Source organism: Taurulus bubalis, assembly GCF_910589615.1.
Source record: "Taurulus bubalis genome assembly, chromosome: 12".
NCBI lineage: Eukaryota > Metazoa > Chordata > Actinopteri > Perciformes > Cottidae > Taurulus > Taurulus bubalis.
In genome coordinates, this window is record NC_136600.1 from 12206758 (window position 1) to 12226098 (window position 19341).

Sequence of the window (19341 nt, forward strand, 5' to 3'; positions counted from 1 at the left end):
AGTGAAGTGTTTGTGCAACATTTAGGCTTTTTTTAATCCTCAATAGGGAATTGATCCTTTCTAAATGTTCTACCACAGTGCAACAGCGCTATAAAACATCAGACAACAGTGAAAGGGAAAATATACATCTCAATGTGACTTTAGCAAATGTGTTGTTATTTTTGTCCAAGGAACCATTATAAACCTAAAAATATGTAACTAACTATTATGCAAGATCTAGAAAATCAGTCAATTCTCCATTTCATGAGCTGAAAAAGGACTTCAACAATTGTTATTTTATTGAAAATATGTGCATGCTCCACAGTGCAGCACCTGGAGATCAACCCTACTTTTAAGACCATTGCATTGCTCAAAAGCAACGTCAGAAACCGCGTCACACATTGTATACAGCTTGTGTCCTTTCTTTGTGAGAGAATGGCATCTGGCTTTGACTAATATTGGTACAAGATGTCGTCTGCACACCTACTTGATGATTTGAATACCACACCAGCCCACCCAACCCACTCAACAAAAACAGCACTGCACCGTTAAGTAGTTTACATGGCATGCAATATACACAGGAAACATGATTCTCATAGTAAACTCCTGGTGGATAACGTACATACCACTCAACAGGTGCTGAGTTATTTATATTTAGAGCTAATTTAATTAATAAAAGTCAGTTCTGAGGGGCTCCACAACAGGATTATGACTCATTTAGCAGGCTACACACTCACTGATGAACTATCATTGTAGACATGTAGTTGGTTTATGAAAATGGTCTTTTGAAAGGTATCAAAAAGCATCATTTCAGTAATGAAACTTGTATTAGTTTTGTTTTGAATGAATGTTATAAATGATATAAAGAAGGAGTTGCGTTGTGATAGCAAAATACATTTTGTGATAGTTACAGTAGAACATAAGCTATATTATATATTGTATTCATCACTTCTTCTTTTATATTGTCTTCCTTTTGTTTAGGTAACACAAATAGGATGACTGAATTATTTTTGAAAAGATGTCAGTTTCCTGTTGATTTTTTTTTTGGTTCTCTGGTTAGCTATTGCATATTCATAGGAGCAGTGTAGATGTGGTGGGAAGGCACCACACACACGCCGTTCAAAGGGTCTGAAACCACATCCTTAGTCACTGATGATGATGCCTTTGCAGTCACAAACCGAAACATTGTTCCACTTAACTCTCTCACACAGACGTCAGTGCCTCAGTGAACTCTGTTAGCGTGTTGGCTGATTAAGTGGCAGAAATTTGGATTGAAAGAAGGTAAGAAGATCGATTCTTAAAATGTATTAAATATGAGAACAGAAAAATGTAGATGTAGAATGTTCTTTTAAAGATGTTTACCTAGGTTGAATAATAATTTCTTTTAATTTCATCACCGTATCATTCGGATTAAGAAACATTGACGCTCTTATATGAATGTTTTTCTTTATCGATTTTAATACTAATAATGATGTTTATTTTAGATTTCAGAGCTGTTGTGAATTTGATAATTAACAAGGCTTTGACCCAATTTAACAGTAAATTCCCTCAGGAAGTCTGAATCTTTTCTTTTTCTCTCAGTGGTGAATTTCTTCTTCTTTTTCTTCAAAACAAATTGTCTATATTTAGTTTCAGCTGCTGTGTTTCCTTCCATCCAGCGGCTGATGAGAGTGGGTCGTCCCCATGGCTCTTAAACCGGTGCTCTTATTGTTGCTGTGGAACCTCAATTTGTTTGTTCACGGTGGTAAGTTGGCTTCTCTAATCTGTGTCTTTTGTGGTCTTCCATGTATTTCGACAGGTAATTCCCCCCATTAATGTACTCTGTTTAAGACCAACTGAATTTCTTTTTACTCTTTTTACATTGTTGTGCGGTTGTCTTGATGCTTGTACAGCCTTGATGTTAAATATAATAAATACTAACTGACTGCACTTCTTTTTTCTGCTGCAGTCACGTCTTTGTGCGACGTCAGCTGCTCGACCGACTACAATGTCTCTCTGAACTGCTCCTGCTCCGGCTCTATGCCGACATATTCCGGCCTCCTCAAAGTCCTGTGCAGGTACAAGCTATCTGTAGCATCGCTGTATATGAATATGCTTTATGCTGATGCATTACAGTAAGCTGGTTTCATCATAGACCCGCTAGCTTTTATTCAAATATGTATTCTCCCCTTCTGAATTACGGGAACCCCAAGTTTGGTCAATTTGAATATTTTGTTCTGATATTAGTAACATTTTAATGTTAATTTTTGTTGTTGTGGCCTTGTGGGTGACATTCGGCCAGCTTTTGAAAATGGAGTTGTTTCAGAAGAGTTGCTGTGATATAATGGAAAGACTGCAGGGCGCTGAATAGGTTTAATTGGTAGTCTTTATTGCACCTTCCTCACAGCGTTGTCCATCAGAATGATTTCAGTATTAACATCCTTTTATTTTATTGTCATTGGTGGAAGGAGAAGAGCCAATTGATTTTAATGTTTGAGTAAAAAAAAAAAAAAAGCAAAAACAATGGACATGCTGCTGATTGTTGTTTATTAAAACATGAAAGTATGCCATAATGAGAAGAAAAAAAACATTCGTTGTGGTTGGTTGATTTTATTAGTCAGGCTCTAGGAAAGAGATTTTAGCAGCTGCATACCGTGAGATATTTCATATTCTTTCTATGAAACAAGTAGACAGATGAAAAATACTGGGATTTGTTTAGAGACATTCGTGATGTGAAATGGAGCTTTTCATAGAACTGCCTAGCATCAGTCGCGTGAAAACCACAACAGTTGGAGCTGAGACGTCATCTGAAGTCACAGGGCATTAATGAGAATAACACACTCTTGTTTATCTGTTGTAGTGGTGAAGATCTCGTAGTTAATGGAAGTTGTGAAGTCAAACCTCCTCAATCCTGGTGCGTAATGCATCCGGAGAAGCTCTATGAAGTTGCATCCGTTGGAACCGTGTGTACTGCGACAGCCAGCCAGCAGGGTGACCAAGTGAACGCCAGTGTGTCACCTGAATGGGAACTGAGTGACGTGGGTAAGTGTCAGATTAAACAGATAATCAATGAGTAATTTCACATTTCTGTACTCTTCATTTCTGCTGAGCAGATCGAAGGATAACACGGAAGTGAAGAGAAGGTCACAGGACATCACTTATATGTTAGTTAGATTCAAATGTGTCTCAAAATGATTTATAAGAAGTGACATTTTAAGTTTTTTTCATTATTCTAGCATGCAGATTTTACAGAGCTTAGACAATTGTGAAACACTTTTCCTCTTGTTGAACACAAGCCATCACATTCCTGTACAGTAAACCATTTTCTGTTTTTGTTCTGAAAGTTCAGAAAACTAGAATTGTTCTGACAAACTTTCCCAGCATACTTAAATAGTCGTTTGGCAGCAAACGCCCACCCACCTGCTTTACCCTCCAGATTGAGATAAAACTCTAAAAATAATGTTCAACTGCCTGTTGTGGTGTGGAGTATTGTTGGCATACACACATTTTCAGTTTCATAACATTCCCCCGGTCCCTTTGGGACTTCACTTCCACAGTGAAACCTTCGCCTCCCGCCGATGTTCGTGTGACGAACACCGACGGATTCTCCAACGTCACATGGGACCACAGCAACCGAGACGATTGTCTCACGTACAGGGTGCGCGTAAGAGACGACAAAGACTTGTCGAAGGTGATTTGTGAGCAGAAACACGCCACCAAAATCAATAGGCTGTTGCAGTTTATTATTGTCAGTTGTCTCTGTTCACGACACCCATCCAAAAGTTTCCTGTTCTTATTTCCTGTCTCACAGGATCCGGCTCTTTCCCTCTTGGTGACAGAGAAGAACATTCTGTTGGACCATAAGAATCTGCGGCCACATGTCAACTATGCTGTGGATGTTCAGGCCAAAATGTGTCCTGGGAATGTCTTTCTGGGTCCATGGAGCGAGTGGAGTTCCACTGCACATTGGAGGACGAGAGGAGCATATGAAGGTAGAAGAGCGTCTTACCTTCTGTTCTGGAGCTGTAAAATAATCAACTTTGGTCTCATGCGAGCCACAGATGTTATTTTACTTCAAACCATTTTATTATGCGTTTCTGCATTGATCCTCTATACAAATATTTCAGAGACAGGAAGTGTGAAGTTTATTTATCGTATCATTTCTGTTAACACATATATGATACGTTATGTCTCCTTGACAGGAATGAATGGACTTTGGTGGTATGTCCCCCCGTCCGTGATTCTTGTCCTTGTTCTCCTGTTGCTGGGTTATTTTAAAAAAACGTGAGTACTGTAAATACAGGAGTTACTTTATTTTTCTTCTTCAAGAATTTGACCATGTTCAGAACCTTGATAACAATTCTAAGTGGTCCACTTTTCCATAATCCTCAAAATACAGTCGGGTTAAAGACGTTTACCACGGCCTTATTTATTAATTTTCAAACTGGTGGGCCTCGATGTTCAGTGATTAGTTTTTTTGGAGAAGCTTGTGGAAATGGAATTATTATAAAAATTAAACGTGGAAATCATTATTTAAATCTTAAATTTCCTTTTAAATGTACACTTAATTGAATCTACATTCACTACACAGACAAATTACTTGGCAAAGCTTAAATGAAAGCAAGCAAAGTCCAAAGTTCAGCAACGCTTTGTCTTCCAGTAAATGATCAGCAATGCTTCTCACTGCTTCGATCTACACTTTCCTGGCATCACCTCCCACAGATACAGAAACCACTGCTGCGATGTACGTGCAGCGGCACTTTGCACTGAAATGGCGAGCAGACATAGGAAGTCATGCAGAGCATCGGTGTGAGAGCTGACAACACCTCACTTATTCACAGCGCACAGTGACGAGAAAGAGCTCAAGCTCAAAAAAGTAAATGAACCTTGCACCTACAATATAACCGGTTTGTTTGTGGTGCTGCTTAATTCTATTGTGTTATTCTTGCAGGCGTTTTTCAATATGTTGTCTTAGTATTATTATATCAATGTAGACTAATAACGAGAAACGCCTCAGTTCAACAGCACCACAAACTGCAGCCTCAAAAATGACCATGAAGTTGACATTATAACCTTCATGATGATGGGATTTATTGCAGGACTGTTCAATACAATAGAATACACTTTATTGTCCCGCCAACCCAAGAAGTTTGTCTTTGTATCACCTATTAAGATGATCTCAAATTCAGAGCGGAGAGGGTGTTCAGTTCTATTATCACGAGACAAAACTTTTCTTTATACAGCAATATTTATTTGAGTCCCCAACAACCTGAAATGTTGATTTAACAACAATAGCCATTATTTTTTCAACCCTCTTAATGTTAATCAGCAGGTAGCAAACAAGAAACGGAAACTTGGCCTTAACCTGTACACACACTGCACTGCTACGCTCTCAGCTGACCTCATACTCACACACAGGCTCTCTCTCTCTCTCTCTCTCTCTCTCTCTCTCTCTCTCTCTCTCTCTCTCTCTCTCTCTTATGCACACTCACTAATGTGAGTTGACTTTCAGAACACTGGTTGAGACCCTGACATACTATGTCAGTCAGACACACAGCTGACAACCTTTCAGTTAAACTAATTGAGGTGGTGTAAACTTACTGTGAAAAGTGTCTGTATGTGTTCAGGACAATGCAAGCAACTTTGTGACTGCTCACTCTCCTCAGTTGAACTGGGGACAGTTGCCTGTTTTGCACATACACTGATTGATTTAACCTGTTCATGTATTGGTTATGGTTGCAGCTGGGCGACTTGTTAGCACTTCACCCACAGCACCACTGCATGCAAGGCGGTAATCTTGTCGGCTAACGAGGCCATGCTATCGTCAGGGGAATAAAACAAAAATTATTAATTATTTTCTATAGTTACATAAAGGTTAAATTTAGGGGAAATAAAAGATTTGAAGTTCAAGACTTTACCAATCTGATTTCTGATTTCATTTTATGTCAATTCTCAATCTGGGACACCACTATTGGCCACTGAGTGTTTATTTCTCACTTATTAATATTCCATTCCATTATCCAAACCGCTTATCCTATTTAGGGTCCCGGGGGCGCTAGAGCCGATGCCAGCTGTCATTGGGAGAAGGCAGGATTCACCCTGGACAGGTGGCCAGTTTATCACAGGGCGCACATAGAGACAGACAACCGTTCATGCCTACTGGCAGTTAAGAGTCCAATTGACCTAAACTGCATGTGGACTGTTTTGACCTGAATAAAGTAAAAGGTTTATCCCAAAGTTTAGCCGACTTTAGCTTTGCACTATAGAACACTTTTCTTTAAAGTATTGTTGTGCTATCAGCATTACTGGTTCTTATTTGGTCACGACTTCACTTCTGCACAGCTCAGTTACCGAAAACAAAATCACCTCTTCAAAAATGACTCAGCGCAGTTGAATTACAGATGTTGTGTTATTTTTTCTATTTACATTATTTTTTCTGAAAATCATTTCATATTCATTTCAGGTGGTGGCAGCAAAAACTCCAACGGGTTTTCTACATACCCAAGGCAGAGGAGTTCTTCAAGCCCCTCCACCTCAACTATGGAGGGAACTTCAAGGTATGAAGATGGAGCAAAATGAACTCTGTACATTATGTGTAATTTCCAAAGTACCCAGCAGGTGTTGCCCAAGTGGGGACTTTCAGCACATCTGGACCCCGCTTGATGGGACTTTCCCTTGACTTCACATTTAAGGGCTTTCATGATGTGAATGACTCAGTGTGCAGGGGCTTCAAGAGGCTTTTCATTTGTTCACCTATCTGACATGCTGTGGGTAGATGTGTGTGTGGCAGCCCGACCTCTTCCACCCCAGAGGAAAATACCTCTGATAGAGATTGCTCATGCGTCATTGTGACGGGCCTGTTTTGGTTTGTTTTCATGATAATTTTTTCCATCACCTTTATTACATTTTCCCCTAATGTAAATTATTCTTCCTAGCGTTTGACAAACAGACATAGACTGATTGTTGTTTTCAATGAAACACACTCACTTTATTTCATGTGTGCTAATTTAATGTTAAGGCTGATAGAGAGCAGACTATCTGTGAATTCCAATAACAAAATGACAAAAATACTAGGATGTTCTAATGCATTCGGTCTATATATAGCAGGATGTAAGCCAACATGCTTTTCTAGCAATTCTGGCCCACAATCTTTTGAGCAGCAGATATATAAGCAAGAAGTTTAAGGTGCCACGTTATGACGTAGTATGTCTCAGTTGAATGCAAACTGCATACAACAGTACATTATTTCTAAGGGCAGCTGCAGAATGTATTAAAAGTAAAAAAGAAAAATATGCGATTTGAAATGCAGCTTTGATTTCTGTCGGACTATGTAGCCAAAAGGGCCTCAAACTGGTAAAATGTCACTCTTGCATTGCAAAAGAACCCCAAAATATGTCCAAAATGTCTTGTCTAAAACAACCTAGAAATATGTATGGTATACAATTGTTCTAAAATCAACAAACATGATCAAAGTGACTGAGCATCTGCTTGGCACAAATAAATCCAATAAATAAGAATGGCTTTATTCGCCATGTGCAGTGTACACCGGCATTTTACTTACTGACGCACTGCAGTAAAACCAAGAAAGGTCAAAGTTAAAAAGATGAAGAAAGATAGATACACAAATGCAGTTTATACAGTTAGCTACAGTCAATTAATACAGCTCTTAAGCAGTTAAAACAGTTTTCAGGGTTTCAAAAAACTAAAAAGACTTTTCACCAACTTCAGCTGCAGATTTGAGATTTGCAGTTTAATGAAGGGTGTACTGTGGATGTTGTCTGGTGTCATACTGCTTTTTGAGGTAATCTTCTCCTGGTCTTATCAGACATTTTAGCTTTGGGAAAAGAACATACCAAGTTAACAACATGACTATTTCAAGCTCAACAAACCCAGTAGCTTGAGATCTGTGTGCAGTTACAAATGTTGGTGGTACAGAGGGCGCTACTGCTGCAAATAACACAAAGATCAGGAAGCGCTAGAGAGAAGAGGAAACAGTTGTTCTTTATTTAGCACTGCTTTTCGTGCTGCAGAATGTACTGAACTGGGCTAAATGAGGAACATTTTGTCCTCTAATTAGAATATATTAAAATACTATAAGGAAAAAAAGAAAATGTAACTTCATTCTCTTTATTTTTAAGTGCAAGCAATAAAAACATATATCTGATGACATTAGTTTATTGAGGACGAAGAAGATATTTGTTGGATCATTGATAAAACATGTGTTTAACCTTTTTGAAGACTTAATTAGTGGACCTTGGACTCCAATCTGCTCCAAAGGAGTTTACTTTAGGTAGACAGTGCAGATGCTGCTCAACCTTTGTCATAATTTGATCTAACCTCCATCTATGAGATTTAGTCCCCTGTGTTTAGTCCTAAATACGTTAAATACTCCACAAGGCTGTTTTCCACCAATCATAAAGATTTTTTTTTTATTTTAATGGAAGATGTGTGTGAATATCTCTCAAATTCATCAAACTGGATTTTAATTTACTTCATTCTTTTAGTTTACAAATGACGTACATGCAACTGCATACATTACATTATTTCAAATGTGGTGCAAAAATATAGGTGAGAGTGTGTCGAGCTTTGTGACAGGCGAAGTATAATCCTTGTTCCTCTCTATGGTTTTTTTGTACTTTATTGTACATCTCCAGGATCACTGCAACCGACTGAACCAGCTCTTTTTGAAAGCAGTGTTTTGTTCGACTGCGATATCTTACTCTTGTGGTGCAGACTGCTTACGCTTTCTCAGCGGATCAGAGACAATTCAGTGATGCTGATGAGCTCTGTACCTCAGGATGTGGTGGCCTCTGCATGAAGAAACAGATTTATGCTTATCTGGCCATCACCTTGCTGAATAGAGGCCAGCAGAAGGTTTTCCATTTCAGTAGCGTGAATGTGTAGATGAAAGCCATGCAGATTTGTGGGAAGAGTCGCACGCGAAATCCAAATTGTACAACAGTACTTCTGAATTGAGCTCAAAACTTAAAAAGGGGCTGAATCCTTGCAAACATTTGTATTTGACTCATTTGACAAATCATCTTGTGTAATGTCTAAATGTAGTCAATGCAAGATCAGCACCTTTTTTTATTAAAAAGATATACATAAGACAAAGACGGACACTCAAGATATTAATTTGAAACTGATGAACTCACTTCAGGTACCCCATGGAATGTTTTCCTTTACTTTAGTGTCACGTTGTGTCTTCACTGGGCAAATCATCAGATGTATAGACTTGTACAATAGTAGCTTGATGTTCAGATGTATCCTGCTGAAAATCCCCAGGTAAAAATGTCTCACACTTATAAGCAACTATTACTCTGTATTGGCCTTTGTTGCCATTTATTTCCGCTAATATATGAATGTGTTCCATTCGTTCTGTTGCAGGAGTGGGTGAAGCCTGTATTCAGCGAGTACGATTACCTGAGGATCAGCCCACATGCTCGGATGATGAGCGAGAAGCAGCACGATGTCCTTCAATGGAACAACGAGAAACAACACTACAGCGAGGACAGCGAGATAAAACCGGGTGGTCCTTTCCTCCACACCCCACAGCCTCACAGCGACTCGCTGCTGTTCTTCCAGGACGGTGGCAGTTCACAGGGCACCGGACACTCCACCGGACACGTCTCCATCCACACTGTGACTCTATCTGGAGAAGAAGAGTTTGAGGAGGACGTCGCATCACAGAGCTCTTTAAACTCCCTCAGAAGTTCCCAAGATGGAGAACGCTTTGGTTCATTTGAGGAAGAGCACAGAGAGCAGGCTGGTTATGATTTAGAGGCACCTCGTAGGCAAAGTGGGATTTTACCACAACACGTAAACCAAATATTGAATGACTTGTCAATGGAAAATATAAACTTTCAGCCACATGCCCAGCCTAACGAACCAGAGAGAATGTCTCTTAACTCATTCGCCTCAAACGAGCAGTCAGAAGACGGATACCCCCGCGTGGACTTGGACACTATTGACAGTGGTTTTGGGGAGTGCGGTAGCCCTGGAGCCTCGGACTCAAACGCAGCAGAGCAGATGCACTGTGATTTATTTCATGAGCACAAAAGCTTGAATTCTAACTACGTCAAGCAGTGGATGATATGTAACACGATTCAAGACGACTTCAGCAACTCAGAGACCGAACTTCAGGAAACAACGTGATTATTGCCGCTGATTCACTGCCACAATCAGTCAGTGCTGTGGGACAATTATACGAGAAAAAAAAGAATAATTACATTAAATAGTAAATTGAAAGTATTTGATCAGCATATAGAACTGTATGTTCTGTTATTCTTTAAATGCTTTAGTTGTGCACTTTGTACTGTGTATAGAGTCAGGTTTCCTTACATTCGTTATTGTGTTTTTGCTTTAAGGACAGTTTAGAGAGAGAGAGAGAGAGAGAGAGAGAGAGAGAGAGAGAGAGAGAGAGAGAGAGAGAGATGCTCATCAGCCGACGATCAATCACCTTATCAAGATGTCAGATAATGTCTGTTTTCCTAGCCCATGCATTTTCTCAGTAACCACTGTAACCGTCCATCCTGTGTCAACTAACGTATAGAGAGCATACTAGGAGGACATGTTTTATCATCTGTACACACCAGAAAACAATTATTCATATTCGCCAACACCAATCTGTTATTAATTAATAACAGTTTTTTGACCTGGTGAATACAATCTAAGTCAGCATAGAGCATAAGTAAATAGCCTTCTGGTGTCACAATCTGTACATATAGATTTCTGCATAGTGAAGGTCAAACACCCAAGTGACGTAACATAAGCAAAACACTTCTTTGATTGGAGGGCGACTTACATTTTTAGGCATTGAAAGTTATGTCGAAAGTTACATAAATTACAAAAAAATTACAACTGAAATTGGTTTAAATTTAATGGCCAGCACTCAGAGACCTGACATACAATAGACAAACAGTCACACGTAAGCACATACAACCCACATCAGTAACAGTTACAGATTGCTCTGATTACACATTTCAATTCACTCAATGGGATGAGAGTCTTCCCGAGTATTTCCCAGAGTGGTCTGGTCTGGTGATGTTCAATTGGAGAAGATGTGGCACCTTTTATTAGAAGACATTTGTAGACAAAAATGATAGCAGCCCCTTCTTGTTGTAATTGGAGACCAGCCTACTTTTTTTCATATACACTGTATCTGACTGCACTCTTGGTGTTAGCCTTACTGTAGGAACTGTGAGAAGAGCTTTTTCTGCACTAAGTGCACACCTTTGTACACATGGGTAGAAATATAGCTTTGGGAATCCATTTACTGTTGTAAGTGATTATTCATTTTGAAAGGTATTCTGGACTCAATGGCAAGCCAATGAAGGGATGCACAACATGGGACAATCTACAACAGCATTTTGGACTAATTGTAGATGATTTAGTGCTTTTTTTGCTAATTGCAAAATATCGATTTATGGTAACACAGTTTGGATGAAATTAAGGCATTAATAACATTCTCCAGGTCGACGTAAAGGGGTTGACTTTGCTTCTCAACTGATAATAACAGGATTGAATAACGCTGTGCGCTGGCAAAGGTTACTGTGGCATGAAGCCAACTTTTCCATTAATTTCGACTCTGGTTGGATGGAGCAAATATAATTATTGCAGCCTCGTCCTTTTTAACCTGCAGAAAGTTACAATACATCCAACACTTGATGTCATAACTACAATAATCAGTAGGATTGAAAGGAGGTTATATTTGGGTCATCATCTGTGTCAAAATTAAACTATATATTGTGTCTTAATGCTAATAATGGAAGCATGTACATTGAGAAAGGAATAGGCCCAGAATCGACCCTTGTGCTTGCTTGCTGTTATTGCTGTAATCATTTGTTTCTTGTGTAATATGTAAAGCACTTTGGGTTGCCTTTTGGTATGAAATGTGCTTGCCTTCTTTGCACAGTAGTATTAGTTATTGCAGAAAGAACCTGACTTTTTCTTTATTTTATTTTGTGTAAATGTTTAGTTGGATTTATTGTCTGTGTGGTCCGCATATGTCGGGAGTTGACACCTTAAATGAATAAACAAATGAAAAAGATGAAGACATGTGATTCCATAAGGGGTTACTGAGTGGTTTGATGAGTATACAATGATGTGAATCATGTGCTATGCACTTCACAGTCACCAGATCTTGACCCAGCTGACCACCAACACAATGGGAGATTTTGAGGCAACATGTTAGACATCGCTTTCACCACCATCAGGAAATACCTTTTGGAAGAATGGTGTTTATCCCTCCAGTAAAGAAGAGGAAGATCGACTCTTTTATAGCTTTGATCTCATAATAAATGTTTTTGATTCTTAAAACCCTTCAATTACATTACAAATATGAATGAAAACAGTACAAACAGTAACAGTAACAAAAGCAAGAAAAAAACTGTCAAAAAGGTAAAAAGAAAAAAAATACTGTGACGAATAAGGTCTGACTTCCTGTGATGAAACCAGTGATAAGTTAAACCTCAGTTCCATTTCTCATTCACTGTCTGAGACATCAACTGCACCAGGAGAGCCCCGAGGTAATAGCTCTTTCCCATCCACTACACACAACACCACACATGGAAACTAATGATATGCTTGTCTTTTTTCTAAATAATGTATTGAAGAATATTATTATATTTCTGATTGTGTTATGTGCATATTATAAGTGTATACTACAGAAAGATAAAATGATGTTGGCCGAGACTGGAAGGATTAATGTCCGGTGTTATAGAAGCAGCAGATATAATGCAAATGCTTCATCCATATCCACAGTGTGATACTCGTATCCATGGAGTCATGACGTGTCTGCAGCTGTTGTTCCTGTGCTGTTGCTCCAGCATCCTCGCAGTGGCCAGCTGCTTCAGAGGTACAGCTCACTTTTCTGAACACGCAGACGTTTTGCTATGAACTTCTTCTGTGGGAAATGCTTTAATAAGGCAGCTTCAGGCATATCTCATCTTGTTGTCAGTAGCCATGTGGTCAAATTATTTCCTCTGATTAATTCTGCCCACATGACTTCAACCAAAGGAGGAGGTTCAGGGGAAATGTCAAACTATGGAAATGTCAAGTAGAAATTCATGTTATCTTATCTGCCTGTGATTAACATCTGAGTACAATTTATATTACAATAGTGGTGGGCAGTAACAAAGTACATTTACTCAAGTACTGAACCATTTTGACATTGCCAGCTAAAGTTGCTGGTTACTTTACAGATTTGACTTAAAATGCCTATATATTTATAAAATACGACACATTGTTAGAGATCAAACCAGAGGCTCCAACCTGTTTGGCTTATGACAGCTTTGAAAAGGAATGTGTCAATGTCACATTTCAGATCTCTATGAGTTGAGAAGAGATATTTACCCTCAAAACCTCTCAGATAGTTTACTTTAACTAATAACTGCTCAGGGCCCAAAGAGGTCAAATTGTTCAGTCTTGAATGTTTTTGTGTTGTACAACTATGCTTTTTGTTTTGTCCCATCCCTTTAATTATTTCACTGCCCCTCAGATTTATCTTATGATTTTGCGGAGGGTGCCAGATCTCTAGCTTGGGAACCACCGGATTAAATTACCTGACTGTATATAAAGTAGTTAAAACCAGCTCCTCCTCAACCAGCTACAGCAGTAAAATGATACTTAGATATCTGTAAATATCCAATGATGTAATATCTAATATAACTTATTTTTGCTTAAGTGAAGGATCTGAATACATCTTCCACCCCTGGATCATTCTATCTTTCTATCAATTTAAATATGTTGTATTATCATTGTTGTTTTTATCATAAATTGTGTCAAAATGTTCCATACAATAATCCTTTCCTCTCATTTCCTAATTTAGTTGGTGGATATTCATGTGTGAGTGCCTATTGGGACACTGTCACTTGTGTTTTGAACATCACTGGTAATCCCGTAGGACAGTTCAACACCACCTACATCCTGAAATTCAATGAATTAGACAGGTAATTTCATTTCTTGCATTATATGAATAAATAAAAATGTTCAATTCTTCTTACAGAAATTAATGTTTGTGTCTGTGCCACACAAACAAATGGTAATGTTCTGTTATTTGTGTTTTTAAGCTTTTGGGATATCTTTTCCTGTCCACTTGTGCTGATGAATCACAGTTACAGCTGTGTCTGCAAAGTCACGAATGGGTCAACGAATTTAAGCTACGCTTATGAATATGGCATAGAACTTTGTCATAAATCTGTGTGCCATAGTGTAACAGATCATTTCCAACCATCCCTGAACAGTAAGCATGCATTCATTGTGATCAATAACTGATGAATCACTTGTAGCTTACATGTGTGTTGATGTCTGTGTTGGTTTGCATGTATGCAGATGCATTTGCATGATTCTGTACCCATAAAATCACACATTTGAAGAAACTAGAATATTACAGTGTATGTATTATTCAGGAGATATAAGGAATAACAAACATTAGGTTATGCTTTTGCAAAATATGCTGTTTGTATTGAGCAGTTCAGCCGACACCACCGCATCAACCTGAGATCCAAGAAGCACCAGAGACGTTCAACATCACTTGGAAAAGTGGGTATGAAGGCCATCCGTACCTCATAAGTGACCTTAACTACGAACTCTTACTTCAGACATCTCAAAGCACTGAGACCAAAGTAAGATCCACTCTCGTAAATACATAACCATACTTTGCCTCAACATGTTTTGCCATAGTAAGAGCGAACAATCGTTTGCTTGATTGTTTCAACCTTTCCTCAGACTCATCGTTTCCCGACACTTGAGATGTCTGCATCGATTCCAAAGTCACGACTTAAACCATCTGCTACATTTTGCATTAAAGTGAGATCTACACCGAATAATAATGGTGATTATGAAGGAACTTGGAGTGAATGGAGTCCATCGACATGCTGGGAAAATAAAGGTAAATTACACTTTTTCTTCTTAAGTACTTTTTGCTTAAGTATTTTTTGCTACTTCATGGCTCTGACTGACATGTACATGTTCTGATGTACATCTGTAAGGTCTGTTGCAGAGTGAGTTCTTGTTGTAACCTTCTTGTGTCTCAGTGTCATCAAGAACAAGTGTTGTATATTGTATGAATGACTTGAGTCAGAGGCTCAAAGACCTCAAACAAATCACCCCCTTTTCTTTCATTAATCACCACTTTCGTAGAATTGTACTAATAATTAATCAGCCACCTAACTATAATTACTGTCTTCTCTGCAGTATGACTCACAAATTCTGTCTTATTTCACGACACATTCTCAGAAGGAGAAGATAATACGTTCGTCATTTTGATCAAATCTCTGAGCCCGGTGTGTGTGGTTGTCGGAGTCCTCCTGCTGTTTGTACTCTACAGTCCCGCTGTAAGGTAATTCACGTGTACTTTGAAATGTTGGTGAAAGGGTAAATTTAGAATTATCAACATAATCTGCTCTGGATAAGCAAAAGTGTGACGAGTTAAATGCAATTTGATTTGTACCACAGAATGAAGATAAAAACTCTATCCCACACACCAACGCCAGCTCCTTTCTTCCAACCTCTATTTCAACAACATGAAGGCAATCTCCAGGTGAGGTGGCGATGTCCTCTTGTGCTCTCTCTGTCTTTTTGTGTCATTTATTTTATGTAAAGTGCAAAAGAAAGCACAACGCATACAGTAAGTAGCTAGAAAGGTGCACTCAGTAGGAGTGCAGATATCACCAGGTGCGTCCGTAACGACCCCTGCTGTAAAGTTTAAATAAATGACTCCAACCAGCACTGTAAAAAAACAAAAACAAGCAGAGACCAAATGAGTTTCTCAAAAGAGTTGGTTGTGTAATTATCAGCATGGTAAAAGAGTCCATAGCCCCACTAGTTTGTCTCTGAGGCTCTACAGCGGTGCTTTGAGCTAACTAATTGTTGATTTCAGCATGCTACAGTAGCCTACCATGCTCACAATGACAATGCTAACATGCAGATGCTACTGTAAGCCGGTATCATTTTCACGATCTTAGTGTATTGTGTTCGCATGCCAACATTTTCGAATTGACACTTAACACATGTTTTTGACAAAATGTATTTTTGACCTGGATGAAAAGTCAGCTGATCATTAGGACTCGTCCTCTGTGAACAATGAATATGGGTACCAAATATCACAGCAATCCATCCGGTAGTTACAAAAGTGGTTAACCAGCCGAAAGACCAATAGTGCCATGTATAGCTAAAAATATCAGCTGATATTATCCAATTTATCAAAAGGTGGATAACACATAGTAGTATTTAGTAGTTTTAGCATATGGGTGTGTATGGTGTGTGTAACATATGCTACAGTGAATGTAATGTGTTTCAATGCTTCTGAATTTGCAGGAATGGCTTTCACCTCAAGGCAAAATGGTGCTGACATACAAAACAGAGGAGATCTTGACAACTGCTGTGATTGTTGTGCCAAAACCCGTTACAAAGGAGCCAGAGGAGAACCAGGTCTTCCACAATCTTACAGTACAACTGGCCTTAACTCAGTGTCAAACCTCCTATGTAGGTTTACCCGGGATACACGAGGCCTCCCCGCCTGTACCTATGGTCTGGCATGGGGCAACTTCTTACACTCCGCTCCCTTGCTCTGTCTGGGGTGTTGGCATTGAAGAGGTAGAAGTTGTCTCCACTTTACCTAAAGATTTCTTCACCATCTGCAGTTCAGACTCTGGCTGCAGCTTTGAGGATCCGAGCCAAAGCCCAGAGTGCAGTTTACCAAACAGTCCGGTCGATGACAGTCCTCCACCATGTTTCTGTAATGATTACTGCATTCTCAACAAAACAGCAGGAGGATTTGTTCCTGTTTTTGTGTCCAAAGAAAGTAGCCTGAGTGTTCCATCTGATTCCCTGCAAGAGGAATAAGAAATGGTCCTGTCAGTTGGTTTGGAGGAATGGAAATTAATCACAATGAATGTATATTGTATTGCAGGGAATGGTCCCACGCAGGCCTGCATTCTCACGTACTGTATGTTATGCGTTCCAAATAGCATTTTTTATTTAGCCGATGCTGGTTTGGTGTGTTTTTATGCTTCGATTTCACTGCAATTAACCATTTCAACCTGAGTATACGTCTCTTTCCATGAAGCAAACATAAATATGGCTTCAACACTGGCTAACTTTCCTATGTTACACTTGAATTACAATGCAATGTGGACGTGTGTGATTTTTCCATCACCTTTCTATGAATTTATTTTTTATGCATTGCTGAACATTTTCTATTTGCCCATGTTTGTACTTTGCCTTCAACGATGATAAACTACATATTGCCGAGGTGAGGCTGGTTGCTCCTAAAATAATAAGTTGAATGCTTACCGTACACAATATTTCCCCAAGTTGATCAATAAAGAACAATCTCAAAATGATTGAACTGCACTGAAAAGAATGAATCTTTCATAATGTGTATGAAAAGTGTTTATGACCAAGGCTCAGTGTGTTAGACTGGGCTGTTTAAAAATAATCAAACAGTAAATAGAATCAGTTGCCAGTACGCCGAGCTGAAATTTAGCCAACAACAGTCCTGCAATAAATCTTGGCTTCAGAAATATTACTATGTTACATTTTTTTTGTCAAAACTGTTTTAGAAAGTTCTTAATTCAACTGTATGGTCATTTTTAAGGCTGCTTTCTGCGTTACTCTTAGCTAGATGTACAGAATCCACTGGTGTATGTGTTTCAATGGTGGAAGGTAAGTCAACTGTAAAGTACAAGTTTGAGGTACATTTATACACATTATACTTCTACCCCAATACAATTCAAAATGGAAATATTTTAGGCTACATTTTACTCCACTACATTTATTCAGCACAGGTAGTTACTTAGTTGTGTGTAGTTGCATTACAAATAAAGGTCTGTTGGGGTTCCGTTCAGGTGTATGAGTTTACCAAGGATTTCCTCTCTTCTAATATGATTTCATATAAACAAGATTTATCTTGTGACCCTCTGGGTGTGGCCTTACCCCCAATTTGGGAAATACTAGACTACCTAACGGTGTATAAAGAAGTTAAAACTAGCTATAGTATGCCGTAATTATTATTATTATTATTATTAGGCCTTGAGTACGAAGGAGAATACTGAAGATGAATTGAGTGTGCCATTTACAATGGGGGAGTTAAAAAGAGCAGTGGATAAAGCTGGAATGACTGCCCCAGGAAATGATGAAATATGTTGCATTATGGTAAAGCAATTAAGTGGAGATGGGCTGAATAAGTTGCTAACCTTGTATAATAAGGTGTGGGCAGAAGGTAGCATACCAGCAAGGTGGAAGGAGACTGTTTTGTGAGACTGAGATTGTCCCTATAAAAAAGCCAGGGAAAGATGCGAGTAACCCATCAAATTATTGACCAATTGCCCTAACATCACATATATGTAATATGTATGGAGCGGATGGTAAATGAAAGATTAATGTGTTTCGTAGAGAAACAACATTTACTTGTAGGGTGCCAGAGTGGATTAGGAAATGTAGGGGAACCGTAGATTCACTTTTATGTCTAGAAGATGAGATAAGAAAGGCACAGGTTAATAAGGAAACTGTGGCAGCAGTGTTTTTTGATGTAGAAAAGGCTTATGACATGCTGTGGAGGGAAGGTCTCTTGATAAAAATGCATTTAATGGGAATTAGGGGGAAACTATTTAATTGGGTAAGGGACTTTTTAAATAAAAGAACTATCTAGGTAAAAGTAGGAACTGAAACGTCAAGGAGATATGAGGTGGGAAATGGGACACCACAAGGGTAGTAAGTCCTATATTATTTTCCATAGCAATAAATGACATCTTTGGAGCAGTCTCACCAGATATGGGGACGTCGCTATGTGCGGATGATGGGGCCTTAAAAAAGGTAGAAACTTGGAACATATTGTTCGGAAACTACAAGAAGGGATAAAACAAGTGGAATTATGGGGTAAGAAATGAGGATTTCAGAGTCATTTTGGTTTTTAGGAGTGCACTTTGACAGAAGATTAACATGGAAAGCCCACGTTAAAAGTGTTGGTGATAAGTGTAAAAAAGTTATAAATGTACGGAGATGTTTGGTGGGGTTGGACTGGGGAGCAGAGGTTGCGTCCCTGATACACATATACAAAGCTTCAATTAAAGCCAGATTAGATTATGGTAGTATAGCATATAGGTCAGCATCACAAACTACACTTAAACAGCTGGATGGTATCCAGACCAGGGCCCTCAGAATTTGTATAGGTGCAGTAAGAACATCGCCGGTGTGCGCCATCCAAGTAGAAACAGGAGAAATGCCATTATGTCTTCGCAGGAAACAACTGTTAGTAAATTATTGGGTAAATCTGAGAGGTCATGAAGACAATCATCCAACAAAAAAAGTACTAGAAGCTTGTTGGGAAAGGCAAACGGTACCAAAGACTAGTTTTGGCTTGATAGGAGAAGCAGCAGCAAG

The 19341-nt window shown here is 38.9% G+C and overlaps 2 protein-coding genes across 2 annotated transcripts; both read left to right on the forward strand.

Annotated features, from left to right (window-relative positions):
• Positions 1–1662: 1662 nt before the first annotated feature.
• Positions 1663–10113, forward strand: il21r.1 (interleukin 21 receptor, tandem duplicate 1; the record flags this gene model as incomplete). Its single annotated transcript, XM_079228009.1, has 8 exons — positions 1663–1723; positions 1928–2036; positions 2819–3000; positions 3516–3649; positions 3770–3950; positions 4161–4179; positions 6422–6515; positions 9346–10113. The coding sequence occupies 8 exons, from the start codon at positions 1663–1665 to the stop codon at positions 10111–10113; spliced, it is 1548 nt and encodes a 515-aa protein (XP_079084135.1).
• A 2631-nt stretch (positions 10114–12744) lies between these two features.
• On the forward strand, positions 12745–16803 carry LOC306745258 (uncharacterized protein; the record flags this gene model as incomplete). The annotated part of the gene is made up of 5 exons (XM_079228012.1): positions 12745–12814; positions 13787–13849; positions 15196–15298; positions 15415–15499; positions 16276–16803. 5 exons carry the CDS (start codon positions 12745–12747, stop codon positions 16801–16803), a joined length of 849 nt encoding a protein of 282 aa, XP_079084138.1.
• Between the last annotated feature and the right edge of the window lie 2538 nt (positions 16804–19341).